The 20,272-nt window shown below is 33.5% G+C and overlaps 1 protein-coding gene across 5 annotated transcripts in view; it reads left to right on the plus strand.

The window, feature by feature from the left end:
• LOC135127736 (paired box protein Pax-5) overlaps positions 1 to 20,272 on the plus strand; it is a 265,311-nt gene that overhangs the window by 167,636 nt on the left and 77,403 nt on the right. For all 5 annotated transcript variants that reach the window (XM_064054323.1, XM_064054325.1, XM_064054327.1 and 2 more), the window contains one exon: positions 18,379 to 18,544. In XM_064054323.1, the coding sequence (XP_063910393.1) occupies positions 18,379 to 18,544 (166 nt within the window). The remainder of the gene's footprint in view (positions 1 to 18,378; positions 18,545 to 20,272) is intronic.

Below are 20,272 nucleotides of genomic sequence, written 5' to 3' on the forward strand. Positions count from 1 at the left end.
AACTTTCAAAAATCCGTGACTGTCTTTGATCATGTTTTTATGGCTCTCTCGGTTGATATTCTTAGTTTTTTTGTTAATTACAGAGCTCAAATTGAAATAAAACCGGACAGTAGCAGTGTTTTAATATTATTTATTTTGTAAGTGCACCTAATTTACAAGTTTATCCAACGATTGGAACAAAAATGCTATCAGAGTAGGCTAAAAAAAATAATAACGTCAATGAAAGACGCATTTCTTGTACCAGTGTATTTCCGTTATTTCTAGTAAATTTAATTTCACGAGTAGTTTATTTCGCAATTATTTCCAAAATTTAAAAACCTTTGTAAATTTAGTTACATTTTTGTTTTATTAACATTGAAATTTTTAGCACAAGTATCAAAATTTTTACAATTTTTGAGTTTGCATACTTTTTTAACAAGTTTTAATTGGATATTTTTTATCATTTCCTTATGAACCCTAAATATATAAGTACCTTGCGACATTCAAGAAAACTAAAAATTTGATTTTATTCATTTACTCAATATTTGAGTACCATTCTAATAAAAGAAGTGGTGTTATACAGGATTTACCTACCAAAATTCATATATTTAATAACTGGAAACATACAATTTTTAACGCTATTAGAGCGGATGATAGTTATTAATAAAATTAAAAGTGTTACGTGTGTTATTTATTGCTTTGCCACTAATTTAAAACGGAAGTTTTCCGGATCATTAAATATGTGGTTTCCACGTTATATAAAATTTCAAAAGTTTAGTTTTACGCATTTATATAATATGAGTGGGATTTTTACCCGATTATTTCCATAATTCCTGAAGCTTGATAAAGTTGCAAAATTAAATATATTTAATGAATATCAAGGTTGCCAAAAAATTAAACTTAATTAGTGTGATAATTTAAGGATTTCACAATTCTTTTTTAATTGCATTTATTAATTAAACCTGATTTCATTGAGACATAATCAGTCTGAAATAAACACAATTCCAAAGATGACACGACCACATTTTTTTAATAACCGATTAAAATAACCTCCACAAAGCAATTTTTGTGCCCAGCAACTAGAGCAACAAATTTCACCGTTACTCCTAAAAAATATAAACAACAAAAATCACACAAACCAGCGTTATCGAAAGAAATTAATACTCCGGCTCCGATTGGCCATTGTGTTTTTGTGTGGCATTCTAGGAATTATGTGGTTGAATGGGCGCATTTTCTGATATAGAGTGATCCACGGTAGTTCTGTTTATTATGTTCAACTTCAGAGACGTCTCATTCATTCACCAACATAAATTTCAGCGGACCAAAGCAAGCACGTAAACATTCCCAAGTGGGGAGGTACGTTACAAGTGAACGGACACTTCATAAGTCACAAAAGTTTCAGGTACAATAATAGCCGGACAATCGACTAGTTTTCCATTCACGACGTATTTTAAACGAGTTTTAAAAACGATTTATCGCTCGGTTTGTCACACGGCAGATGGCGGAGTGAAGGAATTTTAGCGTTTGTGTGAATCTTTCACACCTTTCGGACCGAAGCACACACGAAGTTTAAGTCCAGCAGCTTTGTGAAAGCTCGTCTCGCTCTTCTTGTAAAAAATGTCGCTATTTTTAAGGAAATTTCTCTACGTTGTGGCTCTAAATCAAAACTTTTATTCCCTCGATTCCAGGCGACTACCGACGGATTCCGATCCACGAATCCCACTAACTCATCCCACACACACACTTGACAACTATATCAAAAGACACAAATATCACAAAAAGCCAGACTTCAGGCCATTGTTAAAAACTTCTGAAAGACTTATTTAAAAATAAATTTTACAGTTGTCGGCGGCCTGTCCCACTTGCCTATTGAGAAAAGTTGTCTCAGAGCCGACAACAAAAAATAAAATCTCTTCCACTTCTTAATTATCCTTACTGAAAACAGTCTTATTCTACTTTATATTCAAATTAGAGCGGCGTCCTTGCTCATTATTAGAGCACTTAAACACTTTCCCCGGAGAATAAAAGCCCGACTTATCATATTATTGCATCCGCCCTGAAACATTCAACTACCTCGCACATGTCGTGTTGTTTATCTTATCAGATTATCAAACTAGAGGGGTAATTCGACGACGAGCTATAGGCGACAAGTGCGAATCTGACAGGTGTGGCCATAAAATTAAAAATATATACATACATAAACCCCTTTTTTGGCCACAACCTCCCGATTTGTTAATCCAGAATTATAAATAACCCAAGCCCAGCCCAATACACCATGCATATGTATATCCCCGTATATAACCTCCATTAAAGCACACGTATCTTCCGCCCTGTGACAATAATAATTCAAAAGTGCATTTTGCACCGGAGCTGTTTAAATTCAAAACCGCTGGTATCGCAATAACCGGATTACGGTTGAATGGGTTCATGCAACGCCCTCGACACCACTAATTCCAGTTAAACAAGGTGCAACGAGCCCAAATTTTGTCGATGGATTCGTGGATGTATAATGAGTGATGGGTCGGATGTTATCTGAAGAATCGGCGGACATCTGGCCACTTGCCACCCTTTCGAAGATAACATCAATTGGGGTATTAATATCACAGTAATCCCTGGTAATCTTTTTAGGTTGTTTTTTACGGGGCGAGTGGCGGATTTTGCCGGAGGATGTGGTGTATGGTGAGAAGTTGTCGGATTACAGGGTGCTTTAACAATAAACAAGCGATAATACTCAGTATTAATATTCACTAAAATTAAGAAAAAAGAGTATACTATATAGTACATGCTGAATTTGTTTTATTTATTATTATTATTATTAACAGCATAAAGTATGGTCTATTGACTTCTGAACTGTCAAAACACCACTCGGTTGTCCTCAGTAGTAACAAAATAATTTTGAAAATACAATGACGGTTATAATTCACGTAGAAGTTGTAACAATATTCATTTTTATAGAAATTTGATAAGTATAAATTTTGAATTTAGAAAAGTCAGCATTGAAAAATTGACCATATTGTAAAAACTGACCATTTTTAGTTGAAAATATAAAAAGTAGGTCTCCCGTTTACGTTTGACTGTCTGTGTGTCTTCCTAACCTAACAACTAATATTTGAAGCACTGGACTGATTGTTATGATAACTAAAAATTTAATGACGGAATCTCAAAATTTTGTTGTGTAAATGTACCTAGAAGGCAATAAAAACACTATCAAAGACAGGTTTTTTTTAACTTTTTTCGTCGATTAGACAACTTTTTCAAAAACTCAAAGGACATTTTCTGCTAGATTTCGACCTCCAGAACTGACTTTGACATTGATTTCTTAGATAACTCCTATCATTTTTGCACAATCCCAGTGGAAATATGGCAATTGAAAGAACTTTAAAGGAAAAATTTAATTTAAAATCGAAATTTCTAAAATCTTGTTCCTAGTCCATAAATCCGCTATATTTCTCAGATCAGAACGTCAATATCTATTTTGTCGATTTTTAGGAAACCTTTTAAAAAGATCAGTTATGCAATATTCTTGCTAATGAAAATTTCGACCCTTTTTCGGGCAACTTCAGACTCTAGAGTTTACTTTCGGCCGCATTTTTTGTATTTTTCCAGAACCACTCACTGAATAAATTTCTAAAATCTTGCGTCCGCCGATTTCGTGTTCCAGAAAAGCTCAACTTTTCAGTACTCCCCCTTATGAAAATTTCCAGAACTAGAAAAATAAAGTCATAAAAATTCCTTCTCGTTCTTTGTCTCTGACTGGATAAAGCGGGAACGGCGACAACGTTTTGAAGAGTTTATTCGTTGGATTACAAGCATCTGAGTTAAAAGAAAATGAAATTTGATTGATTTTGTATCCTTAAACACAGAGAGGAGAGAACTAATTTAATTAATTAAGTTACAATTGGGCAAAATTGACTCTTATCGAATATTGCTAAAATCTTGTCCTGGAACCATAAATCTGCCATATTTTTCGAATCATCACATCGATAACTATAACATTCCAGAGTGTTTGTGGTTTTTTAGACATCAGCTTTTCAAAAGCTTAATTTTTCAATACCCCTTCTCTATGAAAATTTCGACCTTGTTTTCCTTCTTTTGTGTTTTTTTTACGTTTACGATGATTGTTTCTTCCTCATATACTTCTCAATAATCTATTTTTATCAGTTTTTTTTATCTAATAATTTGTGATATTTCAAGTCTTTGTACCTTTTTTTGGCTTGTCATGCTCAAAAATACGATTTTTTGCTTCATATACCTTCATATAAGCTAGTTTTTGGTATTTTATATTTTCAATTTTGTGCATTTTTAAATTAATAATAAACCTTTTTCTCAAAGTTGAATCACTTTTAATAATTAAAAAAATAGGTATTTGTTTACTTTGTTACAATTTTGTAGTAAATATTTTAATAGCACCTGAATTTAGTTTCTTTTAAGAACCCGTTTTTATTTGTAGTACATGTAGTTTTTCAAAGAGGCGGCACAATTACTACACAAGCTGATTTTAAGAGAACAAATAGTCCTAAAAACGATTGACATTTGGGCTAGTACTTGTACGACTGATTTTGGCAAATCACCTACCTTCTAAGAAAATAGAGGGTGGGTGGGTGGGGCTAGTACTTGCAACGATAAGACTGAACAATATTAAGAGTAGTTATTGAAATGAAATGGGTGAGGGTGGGCGGGGCTATTGCTTGCTTAAAAAGCTAAACTTAGCCCCGCCCACCCACCCGTTCTCCCATTTTTTTTCTTCCGAAGTAAGAAATAAATTTTATAACAAATAGTACAACAAAACAGTTATGATTAGCGCTTTTTTATAGCCTAGTTACCTACCAGTCTCACTCTACAGAAGAACATGTACCTAACCCCGCCCACCCACCCGCCTCCATTTCGGTGATAAATTTTATCTGCTCTGAATCTTATACAGAAATAAAATTAATCGCTAGAATAAAAAGAGGGAGGGTGGGTGGGGCTAGTACTTGTTAAGATAAGACTGATTTTGGCAAGGGACATATCCTCTAAGAAAATAGAGGGTGGGTGGGTGGGGCTAGTACTTGCAACGATAAAACTGAACAATATTAAGAGTAGTAGCTGGAATGAAATGGGGTACAGTGGGTGGGGCTATTACCTGTCTATAAGACTCTATAGAAAAACGCAAAACTTAGCCCCGCCCACCCACCCGTTCTCTCATCTTTTTCTCCTGAAGTAAGAAATAAATCTTATAACAAATAGTACAACAAAATAGTTATGATTAGCGCTTTGTTAGAGTCCAGTTTCTACCAATGCCACTCTATAGTAGAACATATACCTAACCCCGCCCACCCACCCGCCTCCATTTCGGAGATTAATTTTATCTGCTATGAATGAAAGGTGGATCTTATACAGAAATAAAATTAGTCGCTAGAATGAAAAAAAGCGGGCGGGGCTTGTACTTGTTAAGATAAGACTGATTTTGGCAAGTAATATACTTTCTAAGAAAAGAGGGCGGGTGGGCGGGGCTAATACTTGCAATGATAAGACTAAACAATATTAAGAGTAGTAACTGGAATGAAATGCGCGGGTGGGCGAGGCTATTGTTTGCCTATAAGACTCTTTAGAAAAAAGCTAAACTTAGCCCGGCCCACCCACCTGTTCTCTCATTTTTTTCTTCTGAAGTAGGAAATAAATCTTATAACAAATAGTACAACAAAATAGTTATGATTAGCGCTTTTTTAGAGCCTAGTTTCTACTAATCCCACTCTACAGTAGAACATATACCTAATCCTGCCCACCCACCCGCCTTCATTTCGGTGAATAATTTTATCTGTCATGAATGAAAGGTAGTTCTAATACAGAAATAAAATTAGTCGTTAGAATGAGAAGAGGGAGAGTGGGTGGATCTAGTACTTGTTAAGATAAGACTTATTTTGGCAAGTAAAATACTCTCTAAGAAAAGAGGGCGGGTGGGCGGGGCTAGTACTTGCGATCCCTTATTTTGTCTGATCTATTTAGACTTTCCTTAAACTTCGGGCTATTGGAAGAGAAAACATTCCAAGGAGTGTAATTAGATCGAATTTCTCTAAACACAATCTAAATTGATGGTAAAATTAATAATCTTTCATATATTTTTTGACGGGCCCTTAGACAAGGTCTAAAATCTTTCAAAAGCACTAAAGAAAATTTTATAAATACAACAATAAAGTAATTTCCTGTAATTGGTTTGTATTGATGTACTACTATTAACTAAAAGCAACATTAAAAATGTCAAAAATAAAGAAAAAAATTTTTGTAAACGAAAAACACCTAAACAATTAATATTACAATAATTATAAGTAATTGTAAAATGTATAATTTAATAAATTTACTCGAATTGTTTTAGTTCAAGGATTTGTAATTTTACTAATTTTAATCAATTTTTTTTTTAGGTAACATGACACAAAATATAATAGAATTGTTGAAGTGACGTCACATAATCATTAAGTATATTTATAATTATATATATTTTGCTTCTTTTTAACATACGTAGCCTTCTTTTCACAACAAGAAACTTAAAACCTATCCAAAATAGGAAATTTTTGTAGAGAAATATCGATTTTCTAATTCTGCTTCACCCCTCGGTCTAACAATGAATGAAAAATTTATCATAATTGAGATTGGGACCTTTTTTTAATATAGTTTTCTTGGAACAACACGATAGTTAAAGATATTTTTACTTTCTTATTGGGAAAAGGCAAGTACATATATTAAGAAAAAATGGACAAAATATAAGCCCCGCCCACCCACCCTGTCTCAATTGTGATGATTTTTTTATTCATCGTGAGTCGGAAGGGCGGAGCTTATTTGCAAATTTCTCATTTTTCCACAAGACATTACCATGTGAAATATGTTTTTAAAAAGGTAAAATTTTGTAGAAAAATTATGATCTTGCAATTAAGCTCCGTCCCCCGATTGAGATAGGGTGGTGGGTGGGGCTTATCTTTTGCTATTTTTTTCTTAATATACATAGTCTTTTTTTTCACAACAAGAAACTTTAAGTATGTTCAAAATGATAAATTTCTGTAGGGAAATATAAATTTTGCAATTATGCTCCGCCCCTCGGCTTGACAACGAATGAAAAATTGGATTTCTTTTTTACTTACAACTTATAGTTTCTTTAAACATGTTCACGTTCACGTTCATAAGGAACATGTTCACGTAGCAATTTTTTGTAGAAAAATATGGATTTTATAATTAAGCTCCACCTCCCGACTCACGATGAATAAAAAAAATCATTACAATTGAGACAGGGTGGGTGGGCGGGGCCTATATTTTGCTTCTTTTTTAACAAACGTAGCCTTCTTTTCACAACAAGAAACTTAAAACCTATCCAAAATAGTAAATTTTTCTAAGGAAATACGGATTTTGTAATTCCGCTTCACCCCTCTGTCTAACAACGAATGAAAAATTTATAAGGAACTCCTCTTGTAATGGCTCCTTCTGCATTAGTTAAAAATAGGCATTTATATCACAAGGACAAAAAATACAATATTTCGGACCGAATGAGTTACGTTGCTGAGTCCAGCGAACCTCATGAGCCTGAAATATATTTTTCCTCCATCCTATATCATACATTATTTTTTCTTCGACTCATCTACAAGAAATTAAACAAACTGAATTGACAATAATTTGATTCACTGTTACCATGAAATGTCACAATCGATAGAGCGTTTAGAATGTTTGAAGAAGATTAGATTTGAATGAATTGTTTTAGCGAGGCGGATTCGAGTTAAAAAATAGTTCGAGAGCACCGAAGACGTTTCGAACTAAATACAAGAGTAAAAAAATCCTCATTCCCCAGTCTGCCACGATCGCTTTCATTAATCCAAACGCGCTTTAGGCAATCGCCCAACCTCCTCGTCGGCACGTGACCGCCACGTGCCTGCGACCATCGGCGGTTGTCACTCAGTGATAAAGTACTCCCACAAAAATAATATGACCATAATTTAGACGGATCCGTTATGACAGCGTTCAAAAAGGAAAAGGAAATCCATTTTAAAACGGAAAGAAGGAAACCAGGGGACGAAACATCAAGACATTTCAGACGTTTCAGTTGGTCGATAGCATCGGCTCTTTGAGTGAAAAGTCATTGCAGAAAATGATCAGTCGGCAACAACAAAGACGCTGCTTACCGAATATCGTCTAATCGATTGTTAGGTATAATTCCTGCGGAGCGGAGATAGCAGGAAGCTTTCGCTGTTGGTCATACGAGGAATGTATACGTGCAAATATTAAACACGTAATAAAGTAGTAGGAAGTTGCATTAGTTGGTTCTTTGCGGTTTCGCAGCAAAAGAAAAACATTCGGTAGCTGAATGTTTTCAATACGTTGCCCTAAGCGGTTCGTGCAGGCTCGTAAAAACACTGTACATTAGTATTACGAAATCAATTGGGTATGTTTAGCAAATGGTGGTTCACAATTTTTCCGAACGAATTTCTTGTATTTGACGTAACGATTTCGAAATGTGGAGGAATTGTGTAGATGTAGATGAAACCGCGGTTCCGATCGGCTCTTTCGTCACACTTCTTATCTCCGATCTCTCCTCACCATCATTAATTCTCTTCATTATCACTTTCGCAACAATCACAATTTCATAAACTGAAATTCGCCGTGGTCTCTCTTCCCATAATCTCTCCATCAAAACCAAATCAGTTTTTTCCTGCTAGACCGTTACTCGCAGTTATTACCCGCAGTATAGAATATTATAGTTTATTTAAAATCCGTCTGCGTGCTCTTATTTTTACTAACCGTAAATTGCCCTTTTATTCATCGTCGTCAACGGCGCAGTAAATCTTGCGGTAAAAAACCATTTTAATTTCCACTAATCCGCCGACAATATCCGTTTCCAGAATGACATTCTGTACCCACGAACTAAATAAAAATCTGTAAAACTAGTTTACATTTAATGAACTGTCGGCTCCGAGGACACTAATTGTTGTAACCACCAAAGCTATCACATGACTCTGCAAAACGCCGGGTTCAATGATAAATGATTTGACCCGGCTTAGGCCTGCTACAGATTGCCACAAACGCACATTTCGAGGACTTGCCGCACCGAACACAACAGAAAGGGAAGCGATTAACATATAACCCACCGTTTCGCAACAGAAAATAACGAAGTTTTTGGTTTTGTTAGGTGTGGAGAAAGACCGAGTTTTCGCCATTTTTTACTTCCAATAGAAAATTATTAGCAAGCAACGGTCACGCAGGTCGTCCGAAATATTTTATTTTTCGTCCTTGTGACAAAAATACACATTTTTAACTAATACAGAAAGAGCCATTACAAAAGGAGTTCATCAAGGATCAATCCTTGGTACCGTTCTCTTTATTGTGTGCATTAATGACCTTTATAGCGACTGTTAATAAATATGCTAGATGGTTAAGCGACGTCACTTCAACACTTTTATTACATTTTCACTTAAATGAAAAAAAATTAGTAAATTTATTAAATTGTAGATTGTACAATTACTTATAATTATTGAAATATTAATTTTTTAGCTGTTTTTCTTATTTATAAAAAATGTAAGTATTTGTTTATCCATTTTTTTAATAATGTCATTTTTAACAATGCTTCTTTGGATTCTTTGTAAAATTAAAATATTTTTCTAATTGCATTCCGTTTTCGCGTCCAAAACTCCGAAGTGTCAAGAAACGTCTAACGCTTTTAGGACTATTTGTTCTCTAAAATCAGGTTGCGTAGTAGTTTTGCCGCCTCTTTGAAAAACTACGAATACTATAAATAAAAGGGTTTTTAAAAATCTAAATTCAGATGCTATCAATATATTTGCTACTAAATCAGAACTATGTTATAAAAACAAATAAACACTTTTTTTGATAACTAAAAGCTGTGGTCAATTTTGGAGAAAACAATTTTAACTATTAATTTAAAAATTTTTTAGAACAATTATTTTGGCAACTTTTGCTGCATTTCACACCTAAAAAACTAAAAATTTGACCAAATTTTTGGGTTTATATTATTTCGGTTTTTAAAACTTTCACCGATATTGGAGAAATTCACAAAACAGAAAATACAAAATTACCGTGTTTATGATATACTCGAAAAATTGTTTAAACTTATTTAAATAGAACTTCAAGCAAAATATCATAGATATAAAACGGATGTTCCATAATAAACTTCCAAAAATTCCAAAAATATAATTTTATTTAGGCGATTCTGGAAAATATTCAAAGAAATGAAGGCAAAAATAATTTGTGCAAGTCGAAATTGAAACAAAAATTTTTCTGGTAATTTTTAAAAGTGCTCGAAAAAACAAAAATTTCAAAGTGAGATTTGAAAATTTGAGATTTTAGGCTAAAAATCCCCAAAAAAATCTGTAATATCGATCTCGACGCACTGATTCGAAAAACATAACCTTCTGACAGTCTCAGAACTAGATTTTCGAAATATTCGGTCATCAAATTAAATGGTTGAAGTAGTCAATGAAATGAAGACGAAAATAATTTCTTAATTAATTTAAAATTAGAATTATTCAAATGACACGGGATTAAGGAAATGCGCTAAATTTATTGCACATTATTTATGTCCTAAAATAAACACAAACATTTCGAGAATTCACAGCCAAAAACACAAGACGAAAACTAAAATCAAAATAAATGACGATTCATTGTGTACGAACTTTCTAAGCAATTGACGTCAATCTTTGCTCCTATTCACTATATTTTGCGAATCAGCCCCTCCAGATTTATATTAGACGTTTTTTTGTGGATTTTTGAAAAATTTTTGACTTTTTTCGAACACATAAAAATTACCCAAAGACTTTTTTTTTAATTTCGACTTACATAAGTTATTTTCTGCTTCATTTCTTCGAATTTTGTAACAATTTTACAGAATCGTCAAAATAGAATGCAATTTTTGGATTTTTTTAAAAATTTAATTTTGAAATTCAATATTCCTAAAATGTTGCTCTGGAGCAACGAATCAGTTCGTCGAGAATTATATCAATGATTTTTTTGTAGATATTTTGGCAACTGCCAAAATCTCAAATTTTCGTACCCACCCCTTTCGAAATTTTGACTATTTTTCGACAACTTTCGAAAAATACTCAGAGATTTTTTGTTAATTTCGACTTTCATAAGTTATTTTTAGCTTTATTTCTTCAAATATTACCAGCATTTTTCGAGGAATCGCCAAAATCAAATTTGGAACTATTAAAAAATTTGATTTTGAAACAATATCTCAAAAGTTTTACTCAATTTGATTTTTCGAATCAGCTCGTCGAGATCTGTGTCACAATTTTTTTGTGGATTTTTAAGCAATTGTCAGTCTCAAATTTTTCAAAACCCACTTTTTTTGAAATGTTTGATTTTTGTCAAGCACTTTTAAAAATTATCCAAAAAAAATTTGGAACACCTAAATGCTCGCAGAATACTGCGGGACCATACAGTGAGTGATCTCCAATGAAATCTATAGGAGGCAACCGAAAAAACGTCGGTCTTAGCTGTTTCTTTTGATTTTTCGTTTTTTAAACTACAATCGTTGTTTTTTTCTTAATTGTGGTTGTTCTTTTGTTAATACATCACTTTTTGCCGTTAAAGATACAAAAATTAAATTGTTTTACCTGATTTTGTGTTTCTAATATCAAATATGCATTTTTTTTTTATTGAGCTAAGGTATAAGATTTATGCTCTTTGTTCCATACACAGAGACAAATTAAACGAAAATTTACAATTATGTCAAAGTTAGAGAGAAAAAATTAAATTTTGTTGACCAGTGTTATTTTAGCAACTTTTGCTGAATTTCACACCTAAAAAACTAAAAATTTGACCAAATTTTTGGATTTAGATTATTTCGGTTTTTAAAACTTTCACCGATGTTGTAAAAATTCACAAAACTGAAAATAGGAAATTACCGTATTTATGATATACCTACTCGAAAAATTGTTTAAACTTATTTAAATAGAACTCCAAGCAAAATATCATAGACATAAAACGGATTTCTTAAATGTTCCGTAATAAACTTCCACGTCTACGAGAAGAAAATTTTCGAAATCTTGAGTTCCAAAATAAAATCTTTTAAAATCCCAAAAACATAATTTTATTTAGGCGATCCGGGAAAAAATAATTATAATGTTCAAAGAAATGAAGCCAAAAATAATTTGTGCAAGTCGAAATTGAAACAAAAATTTTTCTGGTAATTTTTAAAAGTGCTCGAAAAAACAAAAATTTGAAAGTGAGATTTGAAAATTTGAGATTTTAGGCTAAAAATCCACAAAAAAATCTGTAATATCGATCTCGACGCACTGATTCGAAAAACATAACCTTCTGACAGTCTCAGTACTAGATTTTCGAAATATTCGCTTATCAAATTAAGTGGTTGAAGTAGACAATGAAATGAAGACGAAAATAATTTCTTAATTAATTTAAAATTAGAATTATTCAAATGACACGGGATTAAGGAAATGCGCTAAATTTATTGCACATTATTTATGTCCTAAGATAAACACAAACATTTCGATAAATTCACAGCCAAAAACACACAAGACGAAAACTAAAATCAAAATAAATGACGATTCATTGTGTACGAACTTTCTAAGCAATTGACGTCAATCTTTGCTCCTATTCACTCTTTTTTGCGCCCATTTACTCAAAAACTAGATTCGCCCATTCAATCCGCTATAAAGCTCAGAAAATTTAACCCACACAAAACCCAGCATCCAGCTCCCACAGCGAAATCTCTCGGATTTATTCAAAAAGCAATTTTACATAACGCAGCACAAAAATTAAATCAAGCTGTCGGACATCCGCAACAAAAGTCCACACAAAATCTAATTTAAAAATAACTGAAACCTTGAGAATTGGTTCCACTTATTGTAGAACTAAATAATATAGATGTAAATTTTATCCTTTGTAAACTAGGTGGCTCGCATTTAATTCAGGATGTTGCCATCATCAATTACCTCAGCATAAAAATCCGAATTAGAATATTAGTTTCATTGAGAGCTGACCCAATAACTCGCGAATGAAAATTAAACATTACTCTCGAGAAAATTACCAAATGACGAAACGCTATTGTGGTCAGACAAAAGATCCAGATCGACAACAACGGCTGGAAGCTGGTGGCCGAACCCTATTGATTTTTGGGCTTTCGCCCGAAGTTTATTCTGATATAAACACACTGAATAATTTACGGCGGGGCTTTGTCTCGAATACTAAAAAGTCTCGATAAAATGAGGGCAACATTTTCGGAAAAAAATGTGTTCAGTCGTTAAATTTTAATTATTTTTGCCTTGACATGTCGCGTGAGTAATAAAATTTTACAGCTTTGGAAAGAACAATAATGAAGTAGTAACATTATCGCTAAATCCGCGAACTGTCCGAAAGCTCGTCTGAGAGTGACCTGTATTAGTAAAATAAACGGTGGTACTTTGGCTATAAGTTAAGTCGGGTTGAAACAAGAAGAAGCCCGCCGTCCCATAATGGGCACTATATCCGCGGGTATATGACAGCGCGGTTCGATACCATGCCCATAAAGCATAATCCGTCCCGTCCCGCTCCGAGTTTTCCGTGCCTCACACAACAATTAGCTCACGTATGACTCTCCAATAAACTCTCGGAGAGTACTTGTATGATTCGATATTTGTAATAAATCAGCATTAAGGCTCAAACAATCAATTACGAGCTTATACTAATTACTGCCAGCAATAAACCTGATTTACGATCCACAATTGAATAACAGCGCTGATTTCGACATAAATTATTATTTGCGAGTTTTTATCGTTTAAATCCGCCGACGATTTTATTTGCTCGATTCAGGTGAATAGTGCACAAACTATTGTTTTCGCGGAAAATTGATGTATTTGCGGCTTTATCCTGCGTATCCCGCATTATTGATTATGATGGCCTATCTGGCCCGAAATTATTGCATGCCGAGTCTTGGCATTTAATTAAAAGCGTTGCGTTTTATGTGGAGGTTTATAAAGTCGCCGATTTTTCTGCAGAGGTATTTATTGCGCTATCATCCTGTATTGATGGCTCGGCTAATTAACATGTAGATGCAGAATGCATCCATGCAAATGGCAAACGCATAAAATGCTAGAAAAATACGATAGATATCAGCCTCGTTCTGTATTTCCGTTAGACTGACCCGTATTTCTCTCCTCCACAATACGTGCTGCGGTGGAGACTTATCACACTTTTGTAGCAAATAACAAACACATTTTTTCTTTTGTCGCTGGAAACCGTTATCGAAACAACCATTGCGATGCGTCCGCGGATAATTCAAGAGTCGAGCCAAAGGCTCTAAATTAGAAAAAATGAGATGAGGTCTTACACGCACAGATATCTATTTTGTCAATTTTGGGGTACTTATATAGTGATTTAATCGTTGTTGTGGTCTTGGAAACCGTAAATGATGCAAAGTTGGTTCAATTTGAAAAAAGTGCCTTCTTTTGTGCTCTACAATTAGCTGTACCGTTTTAGAAACATTAAGATTGGAATCGGATTTTTACAAGTTCGGCACTTTTTTTTTTATTTCGGTAGTTTTTAAATTTGTGAAGTCGACCTACCACATTTCAACTATTCAGTGTTAGCAATATTTTTGAAAACCGTAAATATCTTGTTTATTTGTGTAATGATAAAAGATTTGAGTTCAGTGCATCTAGTAACAGTATGAAAAAGTAGGTCCCCGTTTCCGTCGGTACGTCATCTGTCTGTCTGTTTGTATACGAAATCGTTTCTCTTTAATCCTTTCTCATCTGAATAATTCCAATTTTAATAGAACTGTTCACAGGAAGGATTACAGAGTTGCCCCGCCCACCCACCCGTACTCCCTCTTAATCTATCATTCATTAGCGCTAATATTAAGGGTTTAATTAAAACAAGAAGTAATTTTCGTTTTCATTTAGTTGACTATTTCAACCATATTTCCATAATCGCCAAAATCAAATGGGATATTTTAAAAATTGAATTTTAAGGCCGAATATTGCGAAAATCTAGCTCTGGGACTGCTCTGGGACAAGCTATATTTTTGGAATCAGCTCGTTAAGAATAATCTCAATGATTTTTTTGTAGATATTTAGACAACTACGAAAATCTCAAATTTTCAAAAGCCAGGCCTTTTGAAATTTCTGAATTTTTTTCGAGCACTTTTAAAAATTATTCAGAGATTTGTGTGTTAATTTCGACTGACATAAATTACTTCCGGCCTCATGTTTTCAGAATCGATAAAATAAAATGCCAATTTTGGTATTTTTAAAAATTGGTTTTGAAACCGAATATTTCGAAAATCTTGCTCAAGACTTGTCGATAAAAATCATTTCTTGAATCAGCTTGTCGAGATCTACATCACAGAATTTTTGTGGATATTTAGCCACCTGCCAAAATTTCAAACTTTCAAACGCAACTTTTTGAAATTGTTGACTTTTTTCGAACACCTTTCAAAATCATCCAATGAAATTTTTTCTTTAATTTCGACTTGTAGAATCTATTTTCGGCTTCATTTCTTCGACTATTGCAACCACATTTTCAGAATCGCCAAAATAAAATGCCAATTTTGAGATTTTTAAAAAAGTGAAATATGAAACTCAATATTTCTAAAATGTTGCTATCAACAGGCTATATTTTGCGATTCAGCCCGTTGAGATTTATATCAGAGAATTTTTTGTGGATTTCTAGGCAACTACCAAGATCTTAAACTTAAACTCACTGTTTTTGAGAAATTTTTGACTTTTTTCGAGCACCTTTAAAAATTACACAAAGAGTTTCTTTTGTTAAATTCGTCTTGCATAAGTTATTTTCTGCTTCATTTCCTCGAATTTTGTAACAATATTGCAGAATCCCCAAAATAAGATGTCATTTTTGGGATATTTAAAAATTTTTGTATGAAACCGAATATTTCGAAAATATTGCTCAAGACTTGTCGATAAAAATCATTTCTTGAATCAGCTTGTCGAGATCTACATCACAGAATTTTTGTGGATATTTAGCCACCTGCCAAAATTTCAAACTTTCAAACGCAACTTTTTGAATTTTTTGACTTTTTTCGAACACCTTTCAAAATCATCCAATGAAATTTTTTCTTTAATTTCGACTTGTAGAATCTGTTTTCGGCTTCATTTCTTCGACTATTGAAACCACATTTCCAGAATCACCAAAATAAAATGCCATTTTTGGGATTTTTAAAAAACTAAAATATGAAACTCAATATTTCTAAAATGTTGCTATCAACAGGCTATATTTTGCGATTCAGCCCGTTGAGATTTATATCTGAGAATTTTTTGTGGATTTTTAGGCAACTGCCAAAATCTTAAACTTAAACTCACTTTTTTGAGAAATTTTTGACTTTTTTCGAACACCTTTAAAAATTACACAAAGAGTTTCCTGTGTTAAATTCGACTTGCATAACTTATTCTCTGCTTCATTTCTTCGAATTTTGTAACGATTTTGCACAATCGCCAAAATAGAATGCCATTTTTGGGATATTTAAAAATTTTATTTTGAAACCGAGTATTTCGAAAATATTGTTCTAGACTTGTCGATAAAAATCAATTCTTGAATTAGCTTGTCGAGATCTACATCATCATAGATTTTTTGTGGATATTTAGCCACCTGCCAAAATTTCAAATTTTCAAACGCAATTTTTTGAAATTTTTGACTTTTTTCGAACACCTTTCAGAATCATCCAACGAAATTTTGTCCTTAATTTCGACTTGTATAATCTATTTTCGGCTTCATTTCTTCGACTATTGCAACCACATTTTCAGAACCGCCAAAATAAAATGCCAATTTTGAGAGTTTTAAAAAATTAAAATATGAAACTCAATATTTCTAAAATGTTGCTATCAACAGGCTATATTTTGCGATTCAGCCCGTTGAGATTTATATCAGAGAATTTTTTGTGGATCTCTAGGCAAGTACCAAGATCTTAAACTTAAACTCACTGTTTTTGAGAAATTTTTGACTTTTTGCGAGCACCTTTAAAAATTACACAAAGAGTTTCTTGTGTTAATTTCGACTTGCATAAGTTATTTTCTGCTTCATTTATTCGAATTTTGTAACGATTTTGCAGAATCGCCAAAATAGAATGCAATTTTTGGAATATTTAAAAATTTTATTTTGAAACCGAATATTTCGAAAATCTTACTCTGGAATTGCAACAGGCATTATTTTTCGAATCAGTTCGCCGAAATCTACTATATCACATATTTTTTATGGAATTTGGACATGTGTAGAATTTTCAAATTTTCAAAACCCACTTTTTTGAAATTTTTGACTTTTTTTTGACTGGGACGTCAATTGCTTAGAAAATTCTTACACAATAAATCGAATTTTATTTGCGCGCTTTTTGCTCTGAATTCTCGAAATATTTGTGTACATCTCCGGCCATAAATAATGTGCAACAATTTTAGCGCACTAATTGAATAAATTTACGATTTAACACAAAGACGATTTTAGTGTTAACACATTTGCCGACCTTGACTACTCCCATTATAGCATTCTTACTCAATTTGTCGGTTTATTTTAGGACCTGTCTTCCATAACGCGTTCGATGATTATTTTCGGTGTTAGAAGAAAAACATTGTGGTATAGGTTTTCACTTTTGTTATTCGTTTCGGACAAACGGAAATTGCGTCTTGTGTTACACGTTTCTGATAATTTAGTCAAAAATTGTTATCTCCGTGCAAAGAATGCACATTTAATGACGAAATTTATTCACCGTGTGGTTAATTTCTACACTTCGAAAGTAACTCGTTGCTTAATCGAATCTGAAAAACAGTAATCATTTTAATAATTAGTGAGTAATAAACAATTACTTAATTAATTTATTTTCGTTCGGTTATTGGTTGTGACGACAATAATGGTGTTTAGCCCCGATGACAAGTCATAAAATTACGAAACGTCGGCATAAATTATGTAGCAATTTCATTAATAAATTGTAGTTTGGCTCATTCCTGCGTACTTAGCGAGCCTTAATTGCACGAACAATAAAGTAAAATTGTGTTTAGAAACAAAACACTGGCGGCAACAATGCGAATAAAATTCCACGCCAGTTATCCCGAGCAGATATCATAAATAAATTTTTTAATTGTACCATAAATATGTGTTTTTGCAATAGTACTTCTAATTCAAGTGTGGTATTTATTAAATAAAAGCGGAGGTAGTCATGCCTGTAACGATTTATATAGTGCCAATATTTATTGTTATTGCGCTGCCGTATCTGTTGCGCATAAATATAATATTACTCGCGAACAATATCGCCATTTTCATTCAAATCGGGCGCACAATTTAATTAAACGGCGCGGAATGCGCAAAAATGCGCCGGCTGTCAAAACAAAAATTCGCGATTGGCGGTGGGCGGAGATATGATTTGGCGCAGCGTTGCGCAATTTCGACTTGCTTATTAATAACTGATTTGTTTATGGTGGTTTGCAGGTCATGGGGGCGTCAATCAGCTGGGTGGAGTGTTCGTTAACGGCAGGCCGCTGCCGGACGTGGTCAGGCAGAGGATAGTCGAATTAGCGCATAACGGAGTACGGCCCTGTGATATTTCGAGGCAGCTGAGGGTCTCCCACGGCTGCGTCTCCAAAATCTTATCAAGGTAAGGAAGAATCTAGAGTGGAGAGAATTGACTCTGAGGGGTCGAAAACGAAAAAGTGCTGCGTAAATCGGTGCATGAAATGGGTAAAATATTGCGCATAAGCAGTTGGCAGGTTTACTAGACTGAAGTTATGCTTTATGCTTGTCAATTTTTCTTATTTGTTATGAATACCATGTTGGTATTTTTACATCTTTTAACATTTGCCTGCAGTGGCCTGTTTTAATATTCATCGGCCGTACAAAAGAAACTTATAGAGACAGGAGATTTGTACGTGCCGCTCACTCTAATAAGGGAACCGCATGCTGTTCGTGTCTCCTGTAGGAAAAACTGCGTATTCCAGAAATCTTAAAGAGGTATTTACTGTAATAACAATTTTTCGGTTTGTTTTAATAAACAGGATAATAGGTTTTTTTCTGAACCGATAATTATTTATGAAAATGCTATTGATTACTAAAGAAATATATTACGTGGCTAATCTGGATAATCCAAGACGAGTTATCCATTTGTATTTATTGCTCAAAAATTTAAATATGTCAATTTTTTATTTGTCAAGTTTCATTGGATTTGGAGGAGTTTCAAAAAATTTCCTACATAATTTACCTGTGAAAGAGGGCATTTTTTTATTTTTCAATTAATTTTTGTTGAAGTTATTTTGGCAATCGTTACATTTATGTTCTTCCCTAGATTTACGTACGTTCTTTATTTTCATATTCTAGTGGTTACTTATTTGTGTTTTTTGTTTTCACTTCTCGAACGTAAGCTGCGGAACAATTATATAAATCACTACTTTTATGTTTTCTCGACCTATCATAACCTCTAGATTATGAAAAATAGGTCGCCCGTTTCTTTCTGCCTGCCTGTCTGTCTGTCTGTCTGTCTGTCTGTCTGTCGTCTGTGTTGATTTTTATTAGACAGATAATCTCCAGGACTACAGAACTGATTGTTATCAAATTTTGTTTTTTCTCAGCTATTAATTTTTTCCAAAAAACTGGATTATTAGAAAATTATAGTTTTTCCCGAACGTAAGGAAACACTTTAATAGTGTTCTAGAACTTGAAGAAGTAACTCTTCCATTTCCTTTTGCCTGTCACTTCGTGGCCATTTTATTAAATAGATAATTTCCGACACTAGTACACCGATTGTTGTGAAATTTTAAACACATTTTACCAACATATAAGCAGCCTGAGATTCATTCAAACTTTTTCAAAAATCAATCACAAGGAGCCGCAGAGATTCTTTCAAACTTTTTCAAAAATCAAATATAGGGAGTACCGGAGATTTTTTCAGATTTCCTAAAAACAGGCATGATATTCTAATCTAACATAAGGAGCCCTAGATTCCGTCAAACTTTTTCAAAAATCAATCATTTCGAGCCCGCAAATTCTTTCACATTTCCTAAAACAGGACACTGAAGGCCCCCGAGACTCAAACTTTGTCAAAAATCAAACACAAGGAGCTTTAAATTCAAACTTTTAAAAAATCAAACATTAGGAGCACCGCAGATTTTTTCACATTTCCCAAAAAAAGACACTCGGGGCCTCTGAGATCCTTTCAAATTTTTTCAAACATAAGAAGTCCGAGATTCCTTCAAACTTTTTCAAAAATCAAACATTTCGAGCCCCGCAAATTCTTTCACATTTCCTAAAAAAGGACACTGAAGCCCCCCGAGACTCAAACTTTGTCAAAAATCAAACATAACGAGCTTGAAATTCAAACTTTAAAAAAATC

The sequence above is a fragment of the Zophobas morio genome, unplaced genomic scaffold (genome assembly GCF_036711695.1).
Source record: "Zophobas morio isolate AGI-343-1 ecotype UQ-CSIRO unplaced genomic scaffold, CSIRO_AGI_Zmor_V1 ptg000012l, whole genome shotgun sequence".
Lineage (NCBI taxonomy): Eukaryota > Metazoa > Arthropoda > Insecta > Coleoptera > Tenebrionidae > Zophobas > Zophobas morio.